The sequence below is a fragment of the Fulmarus glacialis genome, unplaced genomic scaffold (genome assembly GCF_000690835.1).
Source record: "Fulmarus glacialis isolate BGI_N327 unplaced genomic scaffold, ASM69083v1 scaffold35909, whole genome shotgun sequence".
Taxonomy (NCBI): domain Eukaryota; kingdom Metazoa; phylum Chordata; class Aves; order Procellariiformes; family Procellariidae; genus Fulmarus; species Fulmarus glacialis.
Window position 1 is genome coordinate 1 of NW_009234521.1, and position 10001 is coordinate 10001.

At 38.0% G+C, this 10001-nt stretch overlaps 1 protein-coding gene across 1 annotated transcript; it reads right to left on the reverse strand.

Moving 5' to 3' along the window:
- Window positions 1-1360: 1360 nt before the first annotated feature.
- Window positions 1361-8835, reverse strand: LOC104082524 (oxysterol-binding protein-related protein 2-like). Its single transcript, XM_009585674.1, has 6 exons — window positions 8739-8835; window positions 7996-8119; window positions 5935-6063; window positions 5069-5192; window positions 4297-4387; window positions 1361-3065 (listed from the first exon to the last, which is right to left on the reverse strand). Exons 2-6 carry the CDS (start codon window positions 8101-8103, stop codon window positions 2963-2965), a joined length of 555 nt encoding a protein of 184 aa, XP_009583969.1. The 5' UTR covers window positions 8104-8119; window positions 8739-8835; the 3' UTR covers window positions 1361-2962.
- Window positions 8836-10001: the final 1166 nt, after the last annotated feature.

Genomic DNA, 10001 nt, shown 5'->3' on the forward strand with positions numbered 1-10001 from the left:
CAAGGCGACTCCCGCGCAGCGGGCCCCTCGCCATCGCCCCTCGCCATCGCCCCACACTTCTCAGACCCGACGAACCGCAGGGCAAGGGGTGCTGAGGAATCCAGTCCACCCACGGTTGGGAAAAAGGCTCGGTGGCGGGGCGAGGGGGGCATTCAAAGCTCTGACTTAAATCATCTTTGTCTAATAAGCATCACGGTGAAATCAAGAAGTACAGCCCCGGAGCTGGCTGAACAAAGCCAGTCCTCTCCAGCCGCCCCCCGGCCCTACCAGACAGCTGCCCTGGTACGAAAGTCTCACTTACAAAAAATCTCTCTGTCACCATCTAGAGGCCCAGAGGGTATTAAGTATTTATTATAATTTCTTTCTAGATGGTTTCTCTACATAGCTGTATTAACATATACTAACACAGTTATCTTATATACAGTGTTTAATCAAGTTATAAAAGTGACATTCTTTCAAAAGGTGCAAAGTTATTAACATTTTTGACACGTAAACTACTGAGGCGAGATCTGCATCGAAAATAAACCTTTTTCACTTTCAGAGCAATCGAAATGCGGCTTTAGGAGTCCAATGCTAGCCAAACATAGACATGTCGGCAGTGAGGGGGAAGTATTTTGTAAGTGTTGTCAATGAAGAACAATAAATTACAAAAAACCAGATTTGGAACTAACATGAAATTTTACTAAAAACTTTACACTAAAGGAAGGGGAGAATGAAGTGTTCTTACTTCAGAAATCTTCCCAGTTTCTTTTTAAATCCCATGAAGATTCTATACTGAAGTTTGGATTAAACACGTTGTTACAATTTTTTCATGCTTTCACCTAATGAAAAGGGTTTAGGTCTTTGAATTTAAATCATAACTTAGATGAGAGGGATGCTGACCTGTACACTTCTTATAAACAGAGTTATTTCTTTAGCAATTACTCTACAATTTTTCCATCCAGGCAATTTCTATTTATATGTACTGTTTTAAAAACACTACTCCAGCATTAAACATACTATTTAGTTTAAGCAAGTTTTAGGCTCCCATGAGATGTTAAACTGGCTCAATACGTGAATTCTTTCAATCCTCACCTAACAAAGGGTTCCCCATACTGCTTGCGGTGAGTTTGGAAAGAGGGTTACAATGCCTGGCATGGTCATTAAAGATCAATTTTTTATAAAAAGTATTTTTATGCTGTCCCATATGGATCAGCAATGTCTTTTAAAAAGTCAAGTGTCTATGCACTCATTAGGAACAAATACAACCCTACTGTATGCACTGTATTGCCAAGTCTGCCTTGGGAGTCCTGAAGACTTGCATCAGCACAGAGTACGATTTCTGGCAACAGAATAAAGTTGCCATGAGCACTTTTCAGACTAGGCCCTTATTTATTGCCTTGAAGTTGTACAGCTTCTCTTATTTTTCCAAATGAAGACAACTAAATCTCCCAAAAATTTAAAGTTAATCCAATTATTAGATGGATGATTTGATACAAAATGTTTCTCCATGAGTATGTTAATTTTCTTTTGCTTTTTAACTGTGTAGCTGGGAGAGAAGCACTTCAAAAATCTACTCTTTGGATGAAATCACAGATGTGTCTGGACACCAATCAGGCCAGTTCTTCCATGAATTCCTCAAGCTGCTGGTGCTTAACACCAGCAGTTTCTGAATTACTGTAAACTTAACAGCAGTGTGGCCGCTCTCCATTTTTGCCTGGTTACTCAATTAAAAACTTTTATGAAAGAAGCAGCAACATTAGAATTAGTTTTAGTTACTGAACCTAATTTTTCAAGCCTCTCTCCCCCTACCCCTCCGAAGTGTACCACTTGAAAGAAAAAAATGCGTCAATTCAGTAATTGATTATTTCCAGTATCATATGGCTTCAATGGTTCGATAAGGAACAAAAAAAATCCCACTTTTTGACAGCACGTGCTCACAGAAAACTTGTAATAGGTATAACTCTGCCAAAGCTTTAAATTGATTCTGCTTTTTCACAACATACAAAACAGACATGACCTAATAATGAAAAACATGCAAACCAAAATGTCCCCAAAATATGAACCTGTGTAGATATACATACCAAAGTGCTTCCAAATAAAAGTTTAGTCTAGAAGCATACATAGTGCCAAAGCTGCCAAAGGTAGTGCAGAAGACTTAAGCCTCCAAGTGGTAGCAAGCAATATATTTTACATTCCTACAATTGCTTCCGAAGCTTCTCGTATTTTAAGAACAGCATTTGACTTCAGAAAAAGCACACTTTTTAATGCACCCTTCCCTTCTCCTAACGTATGCTTTATGTAATTTTATCACAGGTATACAGTTTAATGCTCACAGTGTCCAAAAGTTGTGAAGACTCTGTAACAGACAACTACAGTTTGAGAAGCTCAGGTTGTTTTTTGTTTCCCCAAGTCTCTGAATTATTGAATCGTACTGAGAGAGAGGGGCCAGGAGCTCCAGTCCCCACGTAGTGCTACATACCGTCTGGAAGTTCACATGCATCTCTTCACGGGGAGTATCGACAGTACTAGATTTGATCCTGTTGGTACCATATTAGCTTTTCATCCCTGCTCCGAGTTCCAAAAACTTCAGATTCTTCACTATTGTACTAAGTAACAAGGATATTATCTCTATTTTATTTAAGTTACGTAGTTTTCAAGGATGTTATGTGCTCTACCAGATACAGCGTATCTTCCTGACAAAGAAACTAGGGAAAAAAATGAAGAACCAAAGGTCCCTTTGAAAATTAGTGAAAACATGATGATTTCAGGTGCAGCTTTATGGAAAAAAATGTAACAGTATTTAAATATTTGGCAATCCAACATTAGTGGTAATTAAATTCTTGATTGTTGACTGATAGAATTTTTGTTAAAATTTACTTAGAAAAGCTGGTTTTTGCTATCAACAAAACCAGAGTAACTGGCTTGGAATGAAATCTAGTAACTAGATGTCCAGATGAGATGAGCAATTGGCTCCGTAATTTCAGTATATGTCTGGACAGTCTGAGAAGTTTCTATCAAAATAGCCACCTGAGTACAGCCAATCTGAAGTCCCAGTGTATGGGTTAGTGCCTTGATGAAACCATCTTTTAAAAAAAAAAAAAAAAAAAGAGAAAAAAGAAAGAAACAATAAAAGAAAAAAGCAAACAGAGTGAACAGTTATTAATAGTGGAAAAGAACAACTTTGCTTCTTTCACAAACATTGTAAAAAGACATTGTAGTTCTTATCAGAAAAAAAATTCTCAGGAAATATTCTGAACATGAAAAATAAGGCATTAAGCTTCATACACAATTATCATCACACCCTATAAAGCATCCTTTTTTAAATTTTTTTTTTTTTTTTACATAAAGTCAAGGAGTATGAAATGGATTTTAAAATCGCTGTCCCATTCCAAATAAAAATAACATTGATACTCTAGATTATATATTGATTATAAATAATAAAAGAATGCCAAATCAGTTACACAACCCTTTTTGTAAACCTGTCCAAACAGGAAACAGTTTTCTCCTATGGAGCTGTACTTTGCACAGAACATTAGCAGATGCTCAATTTTTAGCCATGTTGACTGAAAACAATTTTATGTTCTCTGGAAGAGATTTTCAAAGGCATTAACTGGAATTAGTCTGTAGCTGCTCCTCCAGGCTTTGGGAAGAGAATGCTTTCTCTTCTGAGTTTCATGAAATCATGGGAGCATCCCAAAGTTCTTGCCTTTGAAGGAAGCACCTGCAGTAACTGGCCGTGAGCAGACGCTTGACTGCATAGCATTGGCATCTGTGAAAAGCAACCAGCAGGAGCAGGAGCCAAATCACACATTACTCCGTGATGCATTCTATGACTGCAAAGTCACTTGAATATGCAATCAAAAAAGTAATTTCTGAAGTATCCAAGCCAAGAAGTCCTAAGAGTGTGAAAATAAAAGGCCCTAGAGGGCCACAACATCTTGCTCAACTGCCAAAAGCTGGACAGGAATTGGTTAAAGGAGAGACGAGATTTAACATTTTCTTCATTCTAACAAAAATGTGGCCTCTGTAGGTTTTTTAAAAACAAAACCAAAAAAAATCCAGCATTACCACAGCAGTTAATTATGACAGGTTTCAGCATGTATTGTTAGATAATTTCTCCAGGACAAAGGTATCAGCAATTTTGGCTTCCAGCTACATTATTTAATTGTTGACCCAGCAAATGTTTTAAGTGACACTACAAATTGTGCTGTCATGCAGGAAATCAAACACACACTGACTTGCATAAAAACATTTCAAGCAGTACACCAAACCATTCCAAGCACTGAACAAATGCCCAACGTCCTTCCCCCTTACCGTGTGTGCCACTCCACTTCATCTTTTGCACGCTCCTTGCGAGCAGCTCTTTGTTTCTCTTCTAGTCTCTCTTTTTCTTTGCTAGCCACATCTAGCAAACATTTCAAGAGAAATTGGTTACTTAGCAAAATAGAAACAAAAATGCAGAAAACACAAAAAAGACTGCAGAGAAGTGAAATATAGTTCATTTAAGCAAGAGAAAGCATTTGCTGTACACAATCTCACTGAACAATGAAAATCTCAGGCAACAAAGAACTAAAACTGTCGTTTCAGAAAAGTTGCTACTACAAACAGAGTCAAAACGGAAATTTTGGTGTTTTATCTATCAGAAACACTGCACCAAGACAGCAGGAAAGAACTTAGATTAGGCGTAATAGAGAGAGTGATTTTTTTCACTATTTGGCCATGTGTTTTTTCTGACAAACGCCAGAGCAACAGAGCATGTCTGTTCACCACATGTCTTTCCAGACAAACTCCAGAGCAAGACAGCATGTCTGCCAGTTCCCCCCAAGTTAACAAACATGCAAATACACCATAACATAGGATAGCAGTCTTAGGATCCACCTCGGACACATTTGCTCTCCCAGACTTTTCTGGGAGAAAACAGACATCATACATTGTTCAAAAGCATGTTCATTAACACATGAAAAAGAGTTAAGGCTGCTCTGGGAAAGAGAAACTGAAGACAGTGTTCCTGTATCAACCAACCTCCCTTCAGTCATCCCTCTCAAAACTTACTAATGTGAAAATGTTTCCTCCAGCAAACACATACCCATGTTTCCATTTTCCATATTTCTGATATCTGGACGTAGCCGACAGTCAGTGGGAGCTAATATTGCTTCCATGCCCTTTTCTAGCTCATTGAGACTCACAGCAAAACTGGTGAAATTGTACATCTTAAAAGCAAATTAAAGATAACATACAAGTTATTTTGGCAATGTGGCACTGGGTTCCCTAAACCAAATGGATACAACAGAACTTCCAAGAGAAAGTATTGAGTCAAACCTTAGCCCACTGGCAACCCTGAAAGCAAGGTTTGGTTCATACAAAACTAGCTTGGTTTTGTTGTTTTGAAGGGACAAGGAAGGGCAGAAGGGGATGGAAATCACAGCTTTCATTTTTTAAGCAGTCTTTGCTTCAGAGGATCAAGACAGATTTGCCTCCATATCTGATATTTAACATCATGATTTTTATGAAAAAAACACCCACACCTGAAAGACCAAAAAGTCTTGTTGAAGCTATTGAAGTCAATATCCAGCTGCCCAGTTACTGCATTTTTTGGAAGCCTGTCTTCTAACAGCAAGGTCCTCAGAAGGGAAGGTGTATCTATATTTTAGCCACTCTAAGTGCAAAGGTCTCGCAGACAGGTTAACCTAAGACACCAGACTCTCACTGAGGCAGCTGCAGTCAGAGCATGCATTCTTTCTACCAACTGCAACACAGCAGTGATGTTTTCAGCACAGGAACGAAGCAGAGAGCTTGCTGTAGTATAGTTTTACTGCTGCAGCAAGAACTGCCAGAACTGTCACTATGCATGGTAAGGACAGACACTTCAACAAGGTTTCCCTTGAACATTACTCATGTTCCCTCGGATAAGTCACTAGCGATAGCAATACACAGACTGACTGAAACAGTTACCTGTGATGAGTTTGGTGGCCTACAATTTATTCTCCAAAGCAATTTACTGCCTGGTATGAACTGCACCGTGTCTTGAACCTCTGGCATATCATCAGCCTCATCATTTTCGGATTTAATAACATCTTCACTCTGAAACAGAGATAACATTTGGCAGGGGAACGAAGGGAAATTGGACAGTTTCATCTAGAGTTCTACAGTGACTGTTGAAGAATCTGTTCAAATTTCAGATAATAAACACTCTCCTGTACTTCTGTCTCACTCCTCATGTTTGCTTTTCCTCACTCTGTATACTGTTCCTCTCATTTTTATTGTAATGTCTTGCTCCTGATATCTCTGATTAGTCTCCCACCACCTATGTACAACTTGAATGTCTGTTTAAAAAAAATTAATAATAGTAAATTAATGTCTTTCAGAAGTCTTTTCTCTAGCTTCCCTTCTATCCCATGCCATAGCTTAATTTCACCTAACATGACTATTACCTCTACAGGTTGAAATGAGCCAGGACTGCAATTTAAACCAGTTCCCATAATGGCCTAAGAAAGATAAATAGGGCATGCCTGCTTTTTGATATTGCTTCACCATTCGCAAAAGATTTGGATGTGCGATTGAAAAACAGATATGCCCTTTTTTCAGTCTGATTTCCTATGATCTAGATTCTAATAACTATTATCACTGCCAATTTTCTCACTATGAAGACTGTGTGTTTAAGTTTATACATATAGTGTCTTTCCTTCCAAGTTCCTTTGTTACCAGATGCACTACTATAATGCATATATAAAATCAAATGCAGTATTCTTCAAGAGGCTGCTCTCAGAATCTGAGAGAATCTGGCTGTTGTAGGACAGACAGCTACACTGTGGAATTTCAGAGGATTTCACCATGACAAACCATTTAAAACCACAACAACCAGAAGGGACGTTTGAGGCAATAACATCCTAGAGTGGCAGTATCACAGTTTTCCTCCTTCTCTCACTCCCACCCCCTTTCTATTTCCTTTCTGCCCCCTCTGACACGGCTCATTTATTTTATTCAAAAATACCCTATTAAGTTAAACAGAGCCTGTTTTATACACTAGAAAACAGCTCCATATGGTTAAGAGTCTAATTTCAATCATTTGGTTTGAGTATTCATTATTTAAAAAGACTCTTTTAGGCTACTTTCCATGTCAACATCTGGTTTACTGTTAGACAGTTCCCCATCTAAATATAGATTCAACAGGAAGGAAGGAAAGAAAAAGTTGATTTTCGTAAGATGAACAGAACCTTATTATTTAAAAAAAAAAGACAAAATATAAGCACGTACCGTGACAGAATCCAGAGCTAGAAGCAAGGCCTATTGTTGCTCTAGATTCTTCTGATGTGAATACTTTTTAATAAAAGTTTGAGCCTCTTAATGTTAAGAGCAATTAGCTTCTGTTTTAACTTATCATTTTCATTTTCAATGAGCAACCAGGGTCTGCAAGACCCTGTTGATATCAGGAAACCCAATAGTCCTCTGCTGCACCATACAACATTTTGCATTTTCCATACAAGACTGAGGCTTTGACAGTAACTTACCTGACATTGCTTACATGTGATGAAAAAACCCCGCATGTTTCCAGACCCCTTTGCTGTCAAGGCTGTCTACAGCACAAATTCTGAAAGGCTGCATCACCAAAAAGCATAACTGACTTAAAAATCACATAATTTTTTTTTGTTGTTTTTAATGCCCAAATCCTAGTATTTTTACATCTGGAGTTGGCAGTAGAGCCACTTTCCTCCTTCAAGGACTGGACAACATCAGCTTGGGGGTTGATATTTGATGACTTCTCTTTGACAAATCTCTAGCAAACACCATTCCTAGGAGCTCTTTTCAATACCAGCAGCTCACACTAAAGTCTACACAAGTTCAAAGTGCAATGCCTTCTCATGGGACTAACACTGCCCGCATCCAACCCCTATCAAAAGACAGACTGTTTTAACCCTCCGTTCACTACCACCTGACCACTTCTGTAAAGAAGATGTTTTCCTTTCATTTCTCGTATTTCAGTATCTTTTCTCCCTAAAGAATCCTTAACCTTACCGGCTTCAATTTCTTCTGCTCACCACCTCTCTTTTCATTCTTTTTGTAAGTCTCATATGTAGTGGGATCCGTGCACCACAAGCATTCTGTCCACTTGCCATAGATCATGCACAGCTTCTTTCTGCTGCAGAGAAAGCAAAGGAGACTTAGCTTTTGCTTCTTATAAAGCCTTCTAAGCCAAGTCATGCAGATTCTGACCTATATTAAATACCCAGCTTCCCACTTTGTTGTATTTTATGTTTCTTTGCAGATTTCTTAGAAGTCAGATATTTGATAATGCAAAGAAAAGGTTTCAGCTTATTCCAGTCTTTCTGGCATTCAGTCCTGCAGAAAAACATCCTCGTGACTTCGTGTGGGTGCAATAAAGTCAATAGTTTACAATATAGAGACTCAGAGTCATGAAACAGGTATGGGTTTGATTAAAAATTTCTAGTAACCATATTCTCGTTATTTTAAACCAAAGACTGGAATTGTGACTGTACAACAGTGAAATCAGTTGCGACTACTCTGCATTTTCCCTGGATACCTTTATTTCCAAAGACTGGACTGGAGAGTTTTTCTAATAATGCTTAAAATGATCATCCTAGATTCAAGGGGTTTAATACTAACACAGAGAACAGAAATGGATTACAATCTGCATTGCTAGCAACTTTGCAGTCACATCAGTTGTGGTCACTATGCCAGCATTAAAGAAATGCCACACTGCTCAGAAACGGAGAGGCCAAGAGGCTTTTATCACTTACTTTTTGTCCTGAATGTATCCCTCTACTCTGTGAAGCTCTTTTCCAAACAGTCCACACGGTTTAAAATTAAGGACACATTTATCTCCAGTACTGTAGAGGAAATAAGAACACGCTTAAAGAAGCAAGCCCCTAAATACATTAGTAAGTTTTTTACCTTATTTAGCTTTTTTCAAATAGTTACAGTTAGCTGGGGGGTAGTTATTTATATCATTATTTTTCTTTAACTATGGTTTATTATCTGACCGGGACATTAAAAAAGGCACACAAATTTCGAAATTCCACAAAAAGGACAAAAAAAGAAATCAACATGCACATGAAGACATCAGCCTGTGAAAGCCAAGTGAAAACATGACCACAGTTCCGAGTTTCATGTATATCTAAGATTTATCAAAAGTACTAAGAATAAAACGGAATGCAGTCTTGCATACTACTTAACACACACTATTAACACACCGCATTTCAGATTAATACCTATTTACAGCTAACTGTAATGAGAAGTAACTTTTACAAATCACCTACGCAGGAAAATCTAGTTAAGTGCATTCAAAAGTTACCTCTAAATTGAATATCAAAAATTCTGAACTAAACATTTTACAAACATAAACCAACATTATATCTCAGCATCTTCCTTGCATTGAGATGTACATATATGTAAATAATCTCTCCCAGTGCGGTATCAGGCCAAGTTTCTACATCAAGCACAAAGCATACAGAGACCATCCTGGGTCTTTTGTGCCAATATAGGAGACGGGATTGTAGATCTGATGCTATGACAAGTATCAAAACAGCTGCCCTGCTGGATTAAAGGTCCCATTTATTGACAGAAAAATGTGTGCAGAAGTAGTACAGTTTTCACAAAATTCTCTCCCTCATCATTATGGGAGGTAACTTATTTTATATAAGGTAAAAAGCTTTTATATAGGCAGTTGGCAGAGCAATTGACATGCCCTAAGTTCACATTATCCTACTCTGCAGTCATTTTTCTGTGCTGTACCCTTAATTTAAGACATTCTCTACTTTCAAAACTAAAAGAGGGCCAAATCACCATCAACATGATGGAGGTCCACTGCAAGCCTCCAACAATTATTCCATTTCATGGTTCTGGAGTTAAATTTAATTTCTGTTCTCTGTTAATAGGGCTGAATTTGAACAAGTAACTCACAAATGTAAAATCTTTGTATCCCATAAGCCATCTAGCCCTGTGCCTTTTCATTAATGTTATTATGATACTAAGCCCAGTTCAATAGTTTGCATTTGTCAGAA

What these genes read in the sequence shown, in the direction of transcription:
- LOC104082524 (XM_009585674.1), bottom strand. Translation starts at nt 8,103, where the DNA reads ATGATCTATGGCAAGTGGACAGAATGCTTGTGGTGCACGGATCCCACT. An exon ending in TATGGAAAATGGAAACATGG is followed by an intron (nt 4,388 to 5,068) that starts GTATGTGTTTGC and finishes AATGTTTGCTAG; the next exon opens with ATGTGGCTAGCAAAGAAAAA. An exon ending in GAAGTGGAGTGGCACACACG is followed by an intron (nt 3,066 to 4,296) that starts GTAAGGGGGAAG and finishes TTTTTTTAAAAG; the next exon opens with ATGGTTTCATCAAGGCACTA.